Source organism: Panthera uncia, assembly GCF_023721935.1.
Source record: "Panthera uncia isolate 11264 chromosome A1 unlocalized genomic scaffold, Puncia_PCG_1.0 HiC_scaffold_16, whole genome shotgun sequence".
Lineage (NCBI taxonomy): Eukaryota > Metazoa > Chordata > Mammalia > Carnivora > Felidae > Panthera > Panthera uncia.
In genome coordinates this window covers 13,753,697-13,772,258 of record NW_026057576.1, presented here as the reverse complement: position 1 = coordinate 13,772,258, position 18,562 = coordinate 13,753,697, and the positions used below count along the sequence as shown (strand labels likewise).

General features: G+C 36.5%; 1 protein-coding gene across 5 annotated transcripts in view; it reads right to left on the bottom strand.

The window, feature by feature from the left end:
* Positions 1-18,562, bottom strand: part of NBEA (neurobeachin) — a 673,234-nt gene that overhangs the window by 102,465 nt on the left and 552,207 nt on the right. For all 5 annotated transcript variants that reach the window (XM_049646794.1, XM_049646795.1, XM_049646797.1 and 2 more), the window contains 2 exons: positions 15,609-15,724; positions 5,499-5,611 (listed from right to left, as the gene is read on the bottom strand). In XM_049646794.1, the coding sequence (XP_049502751.1) occupies positions 5,499-5,611; positions 15,609-15,724 (229 nt within the window). The remainder of the gene's footprint in view (positions 1-5,498; positions 5,612-15,608; positions 15,725-18,562) is intronic.

Here is an 18,562-nt window from a genome sequence, read left to right as displayed (position 1 = left end):
ACCTTAGTGCATTTAATTCTTCCAACGACCCTATTATGTAAATAGTACTGTGTTCACTTTAAAGAAGAGGAAAAAGAAGTCCAGAGAGCTTAGGAATTTGTTGGAGGGGGGCTCTCTATGAAAATAAACCTATGCCTATGAGCGTAAAATGAGGGGCAAGGCATAGGAAGCCCCTGAAACATGAGGGGCCTTGAAGTTTAAGCTTCATTAGCTTTATGGCAAATTTATCTCTGATTCCACCTGATGTTCATCTACTAAAATTGTATGCATGTAATAAAAACCCATTGCCTATTGGCTTTTTTCCCCTCATAACAAGTGAATATTCCTCCAGGGTGAGGACTATACATTAAGGTCCTCTTAGCACCTTGCAAAAGCTCCTTTTATATAGTAGCGTGTGCAAACAAACCTGTAATTTATTTGCTACTCTCTAGATTATAGAAGAGAAGAAACTCAGATACAATGTACTCGACACTTTATAACAGAGAGCTGACCACAACTAAGTCCTCTTTCTTTAGGGAATGGAAATCCAAATTCCCTTTGGTCAACGTTCACCTCATCATTCCCTGACAGATGTCTTATGTGATCCTGACTCTACCTTTGGCTCCAACCATGGGAAACGACTGGCTTATTTCATGTCCAGTGAACATATTCCCCTCCCTGTTAAGCAGCACCAGTGAGAAATAAGGAGACATTTTCTGGGATTTCTGGGAAAGAAAAGTTTCTTCTGTCTTCCATGAGCGCTACTCGGTGAGATGCTTTCTTTTCCTTTGGGTTGTATGATGTGAGGTCTAGAACAACTGACACAGCCATTTTAATACTTGAAGGGGAGTCCTTGGAGCTATTGGAGGCCACTCAGTGGAGACGAACTTTGAGGCCCAAGTGGGGAAGGCAGAGCCGAAGAAGGAAAGAACCAAAGAACCGTTATTATATGTATCACTGTTGAAGATCTCGCTGAAAACCAAACGTGCCTCTGAATTTTCAGTCAGAACACTGATTTATTGTTCAAGCCAATATGAACTGGGTTTTCTCAAGCTTTCATTCAGAAGTTCTAACAACATAGAATTTCATGAAGCCAGTGTAATGTGGGATTATAAAGAAAGAAAAAAAATTCAATTTTCTAGGGATTGTATATTTCACAGCTTATTTTTTTAACGTTTATTTATTTTTGAGAGAGAGACAGAGTGCGAGTGGGGAGGGGCAGAGAGAGAGGGAGACACAGAATCTGAAGCAGGCTCCAGGCTCCGAGCTGTCAGCACAGAGCCCGACGCAGGGCTCAAACCCACAAACTGCAAGATTGGAGAAGTTGTGAGGGGTTTCTGGGTGGCTCAGTCAGTTAAGCGTCCGACTTCGGCTCAGGTCATGATCTCACGGGTACGAAGTTGGATGCTTAACTGACTGAGCCACCCAGGAACCCCTCACAGCTTCTTATGTTTTTTATACAATAAAGAACATGAAAATTATTTGGGGCTTCAAAGGTGCTTACTGACGGGGCGCCTGGGTGGCTCAGTTGGTTAAGCTGCTGACTTCAGCTCAGGTCATGATCTTGCACTCTCTGAGTTCAAGCCCCACATCGGGCTCTATGCTGACAGCTCAGAGCCTGGAGCCTGCTTCAGATTCTGTGTCTCCTCCTCTCTCTGCCCCTCTGTCTCTCATGCTGTCTCTCTCTCTCTCTCTCAAAAATAAATAAATATTAAAAAAAATTTTTTTAAAAAAGGTGCTTACTGAAACCAATTGTAGAATTATTCACTGCTAGAAATTATTCCATGGGTCCCAATCTTTGTTTACGAACACTTCTTTTGCTTTTAGAGACCTTTTAGAAGGTTCCTGGTTAATAACATCATTCAGATATTCCAATTTTTCCTTGAGCTTTTGAAGATTAACAAATTCTGTATTAAATATTTCATTTGTAGTATTGATTATACCAATAAGACTTTCATGTCCTTCTTAATGGTCATCTCATTACTATTATATTTCACTATAGTAGTTTGTCCTTCCAATTATAATATTATACTTCAAATGTCACTTTCCTATTAGGTATATAAAATATTTTCATACATTAAAATCTTGTTTATTAATGATTTTTATACAGGATAGTTTTGGGTTTCTAGTCCATTTGTACGAAGTTCCTATTAAGAAATTCAATGAAGCATGGGAACAATGCAAGAGTAATTTATTAACACATCAGGAGTCTTTAATTTGCTAACATTTTCCTATCATGTTTGTCTGACAGAATATAAAGAACAAGTTAGTAAAGCATGGAACATAGCAGAAAAAAAAAGCTATCTATCTTTTAAGAGCTCATGGGTTCAAATGTTCGCAACACGAAGGACTCCATGCTTGCGAACGTATAGTTAGTATTCACGTCACCTTGTTTGTTTACCTCTTCTACTTATTTAACATTATATACAATCAGGTGAGCATGTGTGAGTTACAGAGGGAAATGCTCTGCCAAAAGGAACACTAAATGAATCAGCACTAAAAACCTGAAGAATGTTTACATATTCTAGTTACTTTAGAAACAGTGATCTCCTCATTTATCTCTTTTTTATAGGAGCAAATTAAAAATCTACAATGACTTGCAAATATTTTGCCATATGCCATCTCTAATCCATATTAATCATAATGAAGGCTGTATTTTCTTTGGTTGCGATAGTGTTTCAAGAACATTTGAGTCCAATGTCTTCAAGTAGTTAAGCATGAACTCTCCAATTTGGTCCAGTCCCCACTCAACCTATTGTCAGAAATGCTGGCCTCAGATTTCTGGCAACTACCTGAGTTTTCATCTCAGCTCTGGACTGGACTCTTTCCAAAAAGCGCTGAGACTAAGTCTGTTTTATTAACTCCTGTACACTCTTTCATGCAGTACAGTGCTTGACATATAGCAGGGGTACGATAAACATTTGTTGACTGAAAAATGAATGAATAAATGGAGGAAGTAAAGGGAACTTAACTGAGAAGCTTCCTACTGCCATAATAGTCCAGTTAATTTCAAAGCAAAAGACCCTCTTGCCCTGTTTTTAAAATAATCTTAAAAAAAAATCTAAAGTAGCCAGAGTGGTAGTCAGCTTTTGAGGTTTTAATACTGCATATCATACTACTTGAGAATCTACTATAAATTTTATTGTACGTGTATTTTATAGTGACTAGCATATAACAGCCACTTGAGTGATGCTAAATAAAACATATGCAGACAAGATGGTGTAAAAGAAGCATTTTGACAGTTTTCATCCTCACACTGATGAGTTAGTTTGGTTTTGTTTCACACCCAAAGATTCCACCACAACCTTGGCAAGTCATGTCAAAAAATGCATATCTTCACACGTTCTAATGCTAATATGAATGTAATAGCATCTCTATTTATCATCAATATCTGAAAGATAATTCAAAGTATATGACCTCTATCAATGATTTACTACATTATCTTTAGACATACGGTGTTAGCTAATGTTGAAATGCCAAGAACTCTCCTAAGTTCTTTACACTTACTAACTCATCAAATCCTCACAACACATCTATTATTATTGCCCCTATTTTACAGGTGAAGAAACTGAGGCAAAACGAAAATTAACCTTGTCTAAGACCCTGAAGCCAGTAAGTTGGCAGAATTAGGATGTGAACCCAGGCAGTCTAGCTCCGGGGTTCCCTTTCCTAACTACTGCCTATTGCCTCTCATGTAGTTCTCTGTAAAATATCATACCTTATCATTCAATTTTGCAGAGAATGGTTTCATGATTCAGATACTTTATAACTATATTTGCTCCGGGAGGGCAGGCCCCATGAAGTACACTGTTTCTATCTACCTGGGCCTGAATAATTACTCGTCCATGGTAAATGATGCAAGACTTTTGTTCAGTTCATTTGGACTGGAAAAATTACTATATTTGAGACCATATTAGAATTAAATTGCTAGCATTTTGTTTTCTCCCAGATGTGTGATTCTCAGTAAGATGTTGGCTAACTCGTCTCTTCAGGTCCCTTTCAAACCTGTAACATCATAACTAAAATTAGCAATGAGGTAGCAACAGAGATCCGATAAGGAGGTCACACAAAACATAAAAGAACTAGAGAGTGAACGACAGATAAGAATGTGCAGATATTTGTACACTGGCTTCAAAAACAGGCTAAGAAATATTGCATGTATGATAATAATAGCTAATAGTCACGAAGTGCTTCAATGTGCCAAGTACCAGTGTCACATTCTTTAAATGCATGTGTCATTTGATCTTAGCAACCGTGTGGCTTAGGATGGTACTATTCTCACATTACAAATGTGGAAACCAAGGCTAAGAGAAAGTGACATCAGGTCACACAGCTAGTAAGCCGTGTAATATAGAACTTCAACCTCCTCGGTCTAGTTTCCAAAAGTAAGAAAGGAGGCAAGAGAAGGTGTGCTGAGTTAAAAACTATCTGTGGGATCACTTTCAAATTGGCCGCAGTGCATGTTTCCCTGACTTGCAGGGCTTATGCATCTCTTGCTGAGCCCCTCAGCCCTCCCTGCACCCAAACCAAACGCACACACGTGTGCCCCCTAACCTGCTGTGGGATGCTAAAGCGGACAACCAAGAATGGTAGAGGGGCGCCTGGGTAGCTCAGTCGGTTCAGCATCCAACACTTGATTTTGGTTCAGGTTGTGACCTCACGGTCCTGAGATCAGGCCCCACGTCAGCTCTGTGCTGGTCCTGGAGGCTGCTTAAGATTCTCTCTCTCCCTCTCTCTTTGCCCCTCCCCTGCTGGCATGCTCATTCATGCTCTGCTCTCTTTCTCTCTCTCTCTCTCTCAAAAAAAAAAAAAAAAAAAAAAAAGTATGATAGAAAAGAGAGCGAAATTCAGAGTGAATGAGCTGAGGCTTAAAATGGCTGAAGTGTATGTGTAAACTTTAGGGTCTGGCTCTGACATCAGCTTAGGCTCCAGAGAAGCATTTTGGGGCTTAGTTCCTAATTTTTCACTGCACTTCAAATAATTTAGTAACCCACTGAAGTTTTCTCTGGATAAATGAGGTAGACTAACCGAAAACTTGCTTTTTTATTCTTATCCACCATTATGTATTTTTTCTTGCCATTTTTTGGGGCCAAATCTTCTCTCTTGTATCTTAACAGATCCTTGATAAATTACTGTGCCCTACTTTTTTTCACTATTATGTTTCCCTACATAGTGCGTGTGTGTGCAGATGGTCAAGATGATATGTCTTATCACCTAAGAAATATATCATAGAAATAATTTACCATAATATTTTGTTCTAATTTCAGGTTTTTTTTTACCTTGACCTTTGAAACCAAGGATATGTGAGCAACCTCTCCTTACATCTGCTTTTTCTCAAGTATGCATTTCATTTTGTCAACGCTAGTACAAAGTTATCCTCTTACAGCTTAGTTCCTATGCTAAGAATTGATGTGCTTTAGTCACAGACCACAAAAGAAGATGCAGGTTTACTTCTTACAAATATACCTGGTAGGAACGCTTTTAGAATAAAGTCTTATGAAGAAAATTAACAAAGTTACCTTTGATAGATCCCTGAAGTTTCCTGGGAGAGTCAAGTCCAATTCTTCTGATTCGTAGTTTGTTAATACCCATGGAAACACAGGATATTGGTTCAGGTCATTATATGTCCGTCCTAGCAAAGAAAAAGAGAAACGAAAATCTGTACGCACGAATTGCTTATGAAATCGTTTCTGTTCTTATATAAGGAAACTACTGGATTTCAGAAAAGAGTAACTTGTTTATTGAACTGCGTCTTTGTTTAATAAAAAGCACTCTAGCAACAATGTGTTTCAAGTGAATTCACTCAATAATAATTAAGAAACGAGTAACTAGAATGACTTTTCATAATAGAAGCTTGTGGGAGAGACTGTTAGCTGTTGATCGTCATTGATTTATCTTCTTGGGCTAGACCACATTTCTCAACCTTCCTCACAGGCAGCTGTGGGCATGGCACTCAGAGGTTCGAATCTATAGAACATGAGCAGAAGTGATTTGCCCCACTCCTTGTCTTGACCCACTACAACCCGCCGCCACGCGGGCGCCTCCCTTCTCCATTGCTTCGCTGCCGGCTGTGATGACGATATGACGGGCCTGAAGAGCAGAGCCCTCCCTGCTGGTGAAGATTCCTAAAAGTGATCATGGATGAGGTCCTCCTGCCGACCTGTACATTTGCAGGTTATGTGACGGTATTCTACTCCAATGACTATATACCTAGAAATTATATTGCCAGTGTACAGAATGCTACATTGAGCTTATACCAAGGGTTCTAAGGATCACTTGAGAAGGGCTCACGGGAGTACTCTGAAGCCTGAATGAAAAAGTTCAGAGGCAGATGTCCCACACATTATGGATTATGTTATTTCACTTTAGGGGACAACTGCTGGACCTTTGGTTGGGTTTGCCGTTTATTTTTTCCTAGAATGACTTAAGAGTTTCACTGAAGCACAGCAGGAAGGTGGAAAGTTTAGGGAAAGCACAGCATTGGCTTGCCCTCATAAACTGGTACTGAAATAACATGTGAGCAGAGGGAATTAAGAGAATCGCTATTAAAGAAACAGGGGCCAAAGAAAACTTTTGTTGGACAAGTTTTTTGTTTTGTTTTGTTTTGTTTTTTTGTTTTGTTTTTTTTTTTAAGGTAAAAATATGTCATAATCTGGTCATGGGCAACTTTCTAAACTTCCATTCAAATTCATAGAAAAGAGTGATTTCACCAGTACTTCGTGATGGTTTACATGGATTTACTATAATTTATATCCATTTGTATGGATTTCATCCAGAATGCTTTAGTGCACACACCACACATAGCACGACAGTAACATAGATATGCATACGTTATCGTTTGTCATCAAGAATTGTCATTAAATGATACCTACTTCCTGCAGCAATTGGTAATTGTGATTGTGAAATAGAAAAAAAAAACGAACTATAATCCAAGGGAGAACTAAATGTGCTATTGCAAGCATCAGATCAAACTAATTCATTCATTTCATACACATTTTACTGGGTGACTATTTTACTTGTGAATCTATATTTTACAACAAAAATGACATATTGTTTTAGGTGTGTGCATTGATGTCGGTACATATTATAGACGTAGGTGACCTGTAGACAGCACTTCCCCGGAATGAGGTGAGGGGCAGGTTCGGGCTCCCCTACCTTCCCCCACCACAGCACTCACACAGATGTAAGTTGCCCCTAATGCACGTTTACTTGTCTGCTTCCCCATTACTCTGCACACTCACGAATGTAGAGTCTAGGGTTTTGTTTCATTTTTAATCTCAAACACACTGTTTGCCAATAAATGTCTGTGGAAGGAATGAATACACATATGATAAAAATGGCATAAAATGAACCAAATTTTAAAAGGTGAACAAACAGCCAAGTGAAAAAGGAAAGTTGCAGGATGGTCTCTTGGCGGATGAGGACCGTGCAAAGGCAATGCACTACATACGAGACAGAGTGACATGGTGAACCATGAGGCAAATGTCTGCAGCTAGACAGCTCAGCCAATGAATGCACCTGTTTTATGTGTGTAAGTCTACTGGGAAGAATAATACTGATGAGAATAAATAAGAATTTGGAACCTTTATTAAAGTCTTGTGCATGAACATTTTCTGCCAAACCAGTATCACTGCAAAGTACAAAGTATAAAAGTATAAAATTTTAAATGTATTATTGACAGCTCATGTATATGTTAACCTAGGACACCTGATTACTATCCATATTTTTTCCTACACGTGGAATATAGACAGAGAGTCTAGATTGGTTAAGCAGAGCTATTTCTGGGATTCTAACTGGGCCCATGGCATATTTAAGGCTTTGTCGTTTTCTGGGTTACCATTCTACTTAAAAATCTGTCGGTTTCAATGAAAAATAGGTCTTCCACTAAATGAGTGTATTTTCATAGAATAATGTTGCTATTATTTATGTAACATACGTTTATATTATTCATAAAAATGAATTAGTTGAAAATTAGATATCATAATTGTTTTTAAATTTTCTGATAAAGTTTTATACCATATACACTAAGGGGAAAAAAAACACCTCTCAAGATAAAATAAATAAAAAGCCAATTTCTCTTGACTCAGTACTTAAATGTATCATATAAATGCAAAAAGCATAAAAATAGAGACCATATTTGAAGATACCAGCTTTTTAATAGAAGTGACTTTATAATATAGGAAATGATAGAATAGTATTTCTGGAAAAAGAACAAAGAAAGCAAGCATTATCTTTAAAATACACACACAACATTGATGGATGCCAACACTCACAGTTTATGAAATTGCTCTCTGCAACATGTTTTGTAATTCACTTTTAATGATCTTTGGAAGGTTATTTCAAAATAAATTCTTAGGAAAATTTAGCAATATTTAAATCACGAAGGCTGATAGCACCATTTAAATTCTAATAAATACAAAAAAATTTTATAAATAAATGTACTTACACAGTTATAGTCAAACCTTTTTAAATAAAAATTTTCACTTAAAAGCCTTGCAATATGGATATTTTTTATTTAAATGAAGAATGTACAATGTATTTAAAAATCACATGGATGAAAAAGAATAATTAAATGGTACTTTGGGATTCTGCATTCATAAATTAGCATGTTACTTAATTATTTTACTAAACACCTTAGTGAAACAAACAAACAAACAAAAAGACTTTACTAAATTAAAAAAAAAAAATGAAATGTTTCCAAAGTAATACCTATTAGGTTCTGGCACTTAGAGGAACCTACTTATCAACTGTTCTGTTTTTTTGTTTTTTATATTTTGGGTTTTTTTTTTTTTTAAGGATAATTGAAATTTAGTAAATAACCTTATGCTGTAATTGGTAGGGTTCTTTTTTTTTCCAGCAGTGGTAAGTGCTGATTTTTTTTTTTTTTTTACTAACTATGCTCATAAGGTTTTATCTTAGAAGATGAATATTAAATATTGCAATCCTATGACACTAATCTACTCAAACAATAAAAGTGAAGCACAGTAAATGAGATCTCAGAAACACTGGATATGTTTCTTCATTTAAAGAAAAAAACTTTTTAATTAAACCATCCAATTTAATGTTTTTATATGGCACTTTAGTTTTGAAGGTAAAGTGATCTAGAGACAGCTGACAAAGAAATTATAACTGCAATTCCTTGGTGAAAATGTTAATGACAGCAAAATATTGTTTAATTAGATGATTGCAGCATCTGGATTAACACTCTTTAAGAGCGATGTTCCTGTGCTTGTCTGCTTCTTCACACTTTACAGACATTTTGTCATCTCTAGGTCATTAGGAAAGAATTTTTAATGATTTTTCTAGAAGCAAGCAGTTCAAGTTACATCTAATTAGATGACAATAATAAGCCCAACACATGCAGTAGCTAAATATATACATAATTAACCAGGGAGGGCTTGTACATCACAGAGTAAAAAAGTGGAAAATGCTAAACAGGAGAAAAAGGTTGGGGTTGGGGAAGTTGTGCTGAATTCATTAGCTGATCATATGAAACACAACTCGAAAACCTTTAGAAAAATCCTCAGACCTAACAGAATCATTTAGACAAAGCTATGTTAGCAATCACTCTGCTATTTTCTTAAATGCAAGAATGCCAGGTTTTAACATCTTGTTCATGGTAGCATCTAATAAGGTATAAAATGAGGCATAGGTTGTATCTTTCAGAACACAATGAACAGAAATCGGGTCAACTCCAGGAATTAAAGGTTGAAACCATACTTTATTTGAACTCTAAGCATTATTAAAATTCTTCTACATGTAAAAAAAATAAAAAAGAAAAGAAAAAATTCTTCTACGTAAATCTTCCAAAACTTAATGTTCCTTGAAAACAAAACAAAACAAAACAAAACAAAACAAAACAAAACCATGTGTTTCAGAAATCGTTACATAAATTATACCAGAGTCCTGAGCTGGACTTTCATGCAGTTTTAAAAATCATGTCTTCCCAAGGGGCGCCTGGGTGGCGCAGTCGGTTAAGCGTCGGACTTCAGCCAGGTCACGATCTCGCGGTCCGTGAGTTCGAGCCCCGCGTCAGGCTCTGGGCTGATGGCTCGGAGCCTGGAGCCTGTTTCCGATTCTGTGTCTCCCTCTCTCTCTCTGCCCCTCCCCCGTTCATGCTATGTCTCTCTCTGTCCCAAAAATAAATAAAAAACGTTGAAAAAAAAAAAAATTAAAAAAAAAAAAATCATGTCTTCCCAAGAACATTTAATGAAATCAAAAAAATAGAATCCGAACCTGCATTTGTAGCAGGTTCCCAATGAGACAGGCACACATGGAAAAAGAAAAAAGAAAAAAGCCACCAAAATTGTTAATGTGATATATACGGCTAGGCTTATGAGTGAGTTCATTTATATTTCCAATTTTCTATAATGAATATTTATTAGATTTATAAGGAGAACAAAATAAAGGCCATGAAAACATCTGTGAGTTTTTAGGTGTCTTTTAAAAATAGTATGTTTTCAGAATTTTTGATAAACTTTTCATGTAAAGTATCTTTACAAAACTCACCTATATATAATAAAATGTGTGCTTATTTATATGCAATTATGTATATATACATGTATCACATGAGGGTCTAAAAAAATCTAATAATGCATTAATACTAAGACACTGTTGCTGTATGCTTTATACAGAATCTTATTTTTAAAAGCATCTTGAAAGGAGAAAAGCAAAATTGGCCAAGTATGACAGACCTCAAAATATGAAGAACAAGAAATGGGGCATAAATGTATTATATATGTCATGCTAAAACAATATTTTGGAGAAAAAAGGTTGAGTCTGAGAGTGTAAGACAGGAACCAAAATGCTTTTTTACAGAAAATGTAAATTTACTAACTCACATTAGCCTGTATTTTTAAAAATGTGAAGCCAATCTTCTTTCCAGATTCCCATCCTGTAACTTTTCTACTTTATTTTTCATTCTTTTAAGTTTATGTATTTATTTTGAGAGAGAGAGGCAGAGAGAGAGGGAGAGAGAGAATCCCAAGCAGGCTCTACACTGTCCGCATAAAACCTGATGCAGGGTTCGAACTCACAAACCTGTGAGATCACAACCTGAGCCGAGATCAAGAATCAGATCAAGTGTTACCCACTGAGCCACCCAGGCACTTTGTAAATCTTCTCTTTAATCCAGGAAATTTAAAGAATCTCTCATCCAGCAATTCTCGTAAATTCATATAACAGATCACACAATCGAGCAAAACACTTGCAAAGCCTAAGTATAAATCAGTTCAATTTAATGGGTATTTACTTAGCAAAACTTGCTTTTTTTCTGTAGCAATCTCATAATCTCATTAGAGAGATGAAATATACACATAAAATGCTATGGACAAATTAGCATAAATGCCAAAATATATGATATAGACAGTGCTATAGAAGATATGAGTGCTATGGAGGATTAATACAATTATCTTTAGGTATATCTTTTATTTATTTTTTTTAAGTTTATTTACTTTGAGAGAGACAGAGTGGAGGAGAGCAGAGAAAGAGAATCCCAAGCACGCTCCACGTTGTCAGCATGGAGCCTGATGAGGGCCTCGAACTCACGAACCGGGAGATCATGACCCGAGCAGAGGTCAAAAGTCAGATGCCTAACTGACTGAGTTACCCAGTAGCCCCTCTCTAAGGGATATATCTTTTAAGGAATATAGAGGTGGTGCAATGGTTCTCAAAGTGTGGGCCCTAGACCAGTGGTATCAGCATCACCTGGAAACTTGTTAGGAATGCAAATTCTTGAGCCCCACCCTCAAGCTACTGAGTCAGAAGCTCTGGGGATGGGGTTCAACGATCCTTGTTTTAGTAAGCCCTCCACGTGATTCTGAGTACCACTGGTATCCTGGAGGATGCTGGCTTGGTGGCCATGTTGCTGGTGTTGACCGTGTGGCTGGTGGTGCTCGGCCAAGTCCCTCTCCAGGAGTCGCCAGCATCAGAAGAAAGCCCTCTCACGCAAGATCCTGTCTCCTTCCCAGGAGTCTGCATCCAGCGATAGCAGTGTGGAGGAGGTAATGAAGGCCTGGCCACCTTGCTTCAAGGCAAGACAACTCTGAACTTCTAGCTCCTGTCTCCCTTGCCTTTTCTGCACCGCCTTGGGCTTCAATTTCTCTTTCTGCTGAGTTCCACTTTCTTCACTCCCCTACAGACGTGATTCCAGTGACTTCTTATATTATACTTTTCAATTTAAGTGTTACCTATGAAAAGCTTTCCCTGATCTCTTAGTTACAAGTAATGCCTTCTAGTTCTGTGACCCCAAATGGCTTTGTATGTTCTCCTGTTCTAATAATTAACACTTTTTCGTGGAATTGCTGGTGTGCGTATGTGTTTTGCCAACTACGCCATCATCTTTTCAAAGGCAGAAACCACACTCTAGTTTCCTCTGCAGTGTCAGAACCAGAGTGTGTGTTCAGCGACTATTTACTAAAAAACTGAACACATTGGCTTCGTATCTAGAGACCTGTAATACACTCCTATCAACAGCTCTCCCTAACTGTAGGCTATCTTATTTCCAATTCAGGCCATACATAGTCATCAGTTTCATTTTCCTAAAACTCTATATTGTGTCCCCTTCTACTCCAAAACCATACTGACCTCTTAAGAGTCTAAGATCAGGCTCTTTACAATCTGGCTCTTACCGATAGCTCCAATATTCTCTGCTCTGAGCCAAGATACGATACCCATGTCCACTGAACACATCACATGTCCAACCGGCAGAAATATTTGTAAAGCTCTGCTCTTTTTTTCCTCCCCAGACAAACACATATTTAAAATTCCTCCACTCTGCTTAGCTCTCAGAGCATTCATTATTTACAGCACTTATTCAGCACTTAACATCAGCTGTCTTAAAATGCTCTCTTATTTATGTATAGTTCATTTACCCATCCAGTTGTAAGTGCTCTGAGCTCCTAGTCCCAATTTTATACTTCATTTTATCCCGCCGTCTACAACAGACGGGCTTCAATGTTTAGATATGATCATTATAAAGGGAAGGCCCAATGAATTCTTTTTTTAAAAAGCCAGTGGCCTATACATTCTTTATGTCATCAAATGAAACAGACCCCAGTGATTCAAAAGAGAGTAGAATGACACTGAGACATCCCTTAGGATCTGCATGCTCTGGCTCAGAAACCCAAAGACTGTCCCAACCAGGAAAAAAACAGTGTCTGTATTGCTCAGGTATAGCTTACAGATGGGAACACAATGTTATCTTATCCAGACTGCAATCTTTCCAGAGCTTGACAGAGAAAGAAACTCCCAGACAGCAACAGGCATGGGGTAGGCGGTGGTTATAGGCGGTACTGTACCATATTGTGGGAAGTGTATCTGACATCAGTGAAATGTAGTAGGAAGGGATGGAGACTAGAAGAGTCCTTTAGAACAATGAACTAGACCACATTCCATCCAGAAAGACAGCAAGAAACCCACCTTAGAATGGCAGAACAGTTTAATATAAATGCCAGCTCGACTGGAAACTGAACTGTGAGTGAGGTATATCACCCTGTCTTCCAGTTTTATATACAACAGCTCCAAATAGTTAACACAGCTAAGGAAAAAAATCTTATGCCCATCCATGACATATGGTAGACAATTAGCCTTGATAGATCTCTCAAGCATAGATAACAGAGAAGCCTAACACAGGGAATATGGAAAAACACTGCAGAAAAATGTAAAGAGACCAAACGTTATCCTAAAAATCAGGTAAAGATCCATGTAGCTGAAAATGATGTACTGCATTAACAAGGAGAAAATTTTAGTAGAGTTTGAAATCCTTCAGAATATGAAAAATATAGGGACTCCAAAAAATATGAGTTCTATAAGAACATAGATTCTGGGTAGTAAATCATATTGACAAAAATAAGCAGTGAACAAGAAGTAAATTGACTTTAAGTTCTAATATAGGAGTAATTAAAACTGCTGATTCATATTTGACTTCAAAAATAAGGAAAATATACTTTAGAGGGTTTTTAAAAATGTAAACATATCTCTAGGAGAATTAATAGCAGGATTCCTACAGTCACTAACAAATGGGAGAAATTTTATAAGGCCAAAGAAAAACAAAAGAATACAAAAATTTTTTAAATAGTATAAAATGAGACAATATATGACCAAACGTATCACTTGATACAACAGATGTAAACAGATTAAATATGGTTACTGAAAGAGCGAAGTCCAGGACAGGGTTACACCCTGAAATTCCATCTATGCTCTAGGACAGAGTTGGCACACTTCAGATTCTATCCTTCTTCTCTTTGGCACTGAAGCTTCTTTCTGCTACATCATGTGGTTACCTGCTATGCTAGTGAAGGTTTTTATATTTCAGATATTTAAGTTCACTCTATCTGTACATGGACACAATATGTGCCAATTAAACAGTATAACCTGTTTCTTGTATCTTTAAGGGAGCAAATAGGTTTCTTTAAGATATAAACATCATGTTTACTGACATATATATGTGTATATATATATACATATATATACACATATATATTATATATACGAAAGACATGAATATATCATGAAGATACACGTAGAGGATGGAGATGTGTGTATACAATATACAATAAAATTTAATTTACGTAATAGACCTTTGGTTGTACCTCTAGTGTCCTATTCACAAAGGCATTACATTACAATATGTATTAAATGATTAAAATGTAAAGACATTTTCAACAACTTTTTTATCCCTTTTGTTCACAAATTGTGTTCTCTTGCCTATCTAATATATATCTGCATCACCCATATTTACTATGTGTACCCCTATAGCATCCATATTCACACATATGTGATTGATTTAAGAAGAGTAATATTACACAGTTATCCTTTTTAAGCAATTATTCAGAGAACATGTCTCTAAATTCATGGCTCTGAGCCTTCATTCGTAATAGAACAAGAACCAAAGGGGAGCATATGTGTTTATATAGTTACTTCAATTCATGTTATTCCAAGAAGTTTTTGCAGAGCCTGATTTATAGAGGTAAACTTTTTGTAATTCAACATGAATAAGGGCTTTTGGAACTTAATTTAGGAAAAAAGAAAGAGGCACTTAAATCTCATAAATATGTTTAACCACAGACAGCCAATGATTTAACAGGAAAACAAAGCCACTACCTTCTTTTAATTTGCAGGCACAGTACTGCTGAGGTTGATGGCAGTTACTCATCATTTAGAAATGCAATCTGATTTTATATTTTTATTCGAAGATTTTAAGAAGAAAAGATCCTGTAACCCAATCATGCCATAATCCAGGTGACATCTGTACTAGGCAGAATCCTGTTGTTATTCTCCTGTCTAGCTGCTATTGCCGAGAATGACAAAGTAGGGAAATTACATTTTCCCATTATTATTTCCAGACACTTTCTGGCAATGGTTTGTTGACTCTAATAAACCTTCAGACAAAGCTGTCAGCAAAGGAAATGGCAAAGGGGAGCAAGGAAAAGGCTCTTCAACAACAAATGCATCTAAAACCTCAGTGCCAGCTTGTACCATTTCTGATAACATCTAACGTGAGTGCTCCCACATTTATTCTAATCTGTATTTGAATTCCAAGAAAAAAAAAATGCATTCCATCAAGTCATATTACCAATGCTTTTGATGAACACAAATGTATTATGAAATTAAAGAATGAGATGTCTTACCTGCTATAGTATTAAGAAACATCAAGTATTCGAAGTTGGAAATTTCCCTTCTTTGCCAACGCTGAGTCATGTTGGAAGATTTGTAAAGCTGGCGAGGGGTGGCCAGTGATATCCTCCTAGAAATGAAGCAAACCATAACAAACATAGTCTCTTTTAACTCATGCCTTTTAAAAATCAGTATTAACTAATACATTGGTTTGGTATCAGTCCACTTAAAATAATTAATGGTTTATCCTTAGGTAGATTAAAAAATACATTTTAATTGCAGATATTAGCAATCTTTCAAAATTCTACCATAGAAAAGATACATTTAGTTATTCAGAATAAACCAATATGAAAACACCTTTTTAAAATTTTTTATTTTTTAATTTACATCCAAGTTAGTTAGCATATACTGCAACAATGATTTCAGGAGTAGATTCCTTAATGCCCCTTACCCATTTAGCCCATCCCCCCCCACACCCATTCCAGGAACCCTCTGTTTGTTCTCCATATTTAAGAGGCTCTTATGTTTTTGTTCCCCTCCCTGTTTTTATATTATTTTTGCTTCCCTTCCCCTATGTTCATCTGTTTTGTCTCTTAAAGTCCTCATATGAGTGAAATCATATGATATTTATCTTTCTCTGACTAATTTCACTTAGCATAATACCCTCCAGTTCCATCCACATAGTTGCAAATGGCAAGATTTCATTCTTTTTGACTGCTGGGTAATACTCCATTGTATATATACCACATCTTCTTTATCCAATGAAAACACCTTTTTGTATAATATGGCTGCAAATGGGTATTTTACAAGTCAACGAGACCAAAAAAAGTGAAACTACACTCAAGATAAGTAAAAGTAGCTTGTGAACAATATAGCAAATCTACTCCATGCTAATAAGCTATGTAGGCAGGTCGTCAGGTGCCAGCTTGTAAGCATTTGATTTAAACCTCATATAATAATGGCTGCCACTGAACTTTATATATGGATACAGTTGTGTTATTGTGGCAGGCCTCTGCAAAGAGTGTGCATGGGAGTACAGCCTCTACCTACGCTGTACATATCCCTCTAACGATGTAAAAAAACGAGCCGGGAACTTTGAAAACATATGAATTCAGAAGAAGGGACACAGGAATAGCTCAAGGGAGTAAAATCAGGACAATCTGTGTAAATTATGAACTTCCTGAGGTTCATTGTGTTCATGTAAAAAGGAATGAAAGTGACCTGTATTTGTAAAAGTCTGCTAAAGCCACTGAGTTTCTGAAATGATCACTAACCTAAGACAAAGGTTCCTAAATGTTTTCAATTCATGCTACCCTTGGTATGTCAAGGACTTTTTCATGTTGTCCCTGGGCCAAGAGAAATACCTAACAGTCATGTTTATTAGGTGGTTAGATCCAAATAATAAATACATAAGTCTTAACAACTAAGTAGCTGTTGGAAAATATAATACTCATAAATTGAAATAAAAATAGTATTTTTACTTCATTCTTAAATAACTACAATTACTTAGTAAAGGGATGTGTGCACCGTGGGCTTTGCACAGCTTCTTAAGTCTTGTTGTTATATCTGACACCACTCCTTACGCCTCCTGTTCCATACTGAGTTTCATGCAGCTCCTTTTTTTAAATTTTTATCATAGCAACTCCCAAAAACTGGTTCTACAAAGCTAAGACGTCATGAAAAAGAACACAGTGCTATCTAATGCTGAAATGTAGAACTAACTTGAGCTAAGAGTTTGTGCGGTATCTGACAGATGGTGCTGTTTTTCCTTAAAAAGCATGAAATGCCCTGCAGAAGCCTGTGAGTTCACCGTGACATCCCAGGTTCCCTGATGCTCAGTTTGGGAACTGGGGACTTAAGACTATTTTTGTTTCATGGATTATTGTCAAATATTTCTATGTGCATGGAATCTTAATAGGCACTGTCTTGTACATAGTAGGAGCTAAAATACATATTAGTTGAGGAAAAGGAGGGGGGGAAGGATGGAAAGGAACTTGTTATCTCAAACTCAAATCCGAATTATGAATTCTAAGAATAATTAGGTGTAACTCAATGTTTAAAATATTAACTTTTTAAAAAACTTTGCTAGTAATGTATATTTGACTCACTCCAAATGAACCATATGAGTCTAATGATTCACTTCATTGCAATGGTAAATGGTATATATATTTCATACATCAATTCTGTAATTCGGTACATTTTTCAATTAACTTATAATATGATTTTTACAGTGCTTCCAGATTTTGATCCATACTGATATCAATATTTAAAATTTCTCCAGCTTTACTTCTACTCACACAACTATTTTATGTAGTAAACTTTATCCCTGATCCTGACTTTGTCATGGCAACAGGCTAACATAGGCTCTGAATCATCAAAGAATTAATAAACTTTGCTTAGTCCGATTTGCATTGTGCTATTATAATCACATGTTTGGTCCAATTTGCACAGTATTACTATTGTAATCACATTCTTGCTATTCTAAAATTCTTACCTGCAGCACGCTCAGAGAAGTATGCTAAAATTTTACAATATATATCATAAAATGTTGAATGCCTTTGTTGACATTTTGAACCCAAACAATTTAGGAAGAAAATTGCTGATCTGGAAATAATTCTGACCATCAAAAATATCCCCAAACCAAAAATCACACAAATCCTGCTAAGTACCAATAATGGGAATCATGGGAGAAAGTTATCATGTCATTCTTAGAGAAAGTAATAGAAAAATGTGGGCATGGGAAAGGAATTGAGAAAAGCCACTTATCAGCAGGTCTAAGAAAATGACCAGCTTTTCCTGTTTACTGCTTCACCTTTTCCACCATAAACTCATTGAGAGCAGGAACCTTGTTTTACTTACTGTTATATGATTTGCTTTTAGCAATACTTAGTATATAGTGGGGTCTCAATAAGTACATACTAAATGACTTGAATTATTGGCCACCCTCTAAGAAAAAATGGCTAAAAAG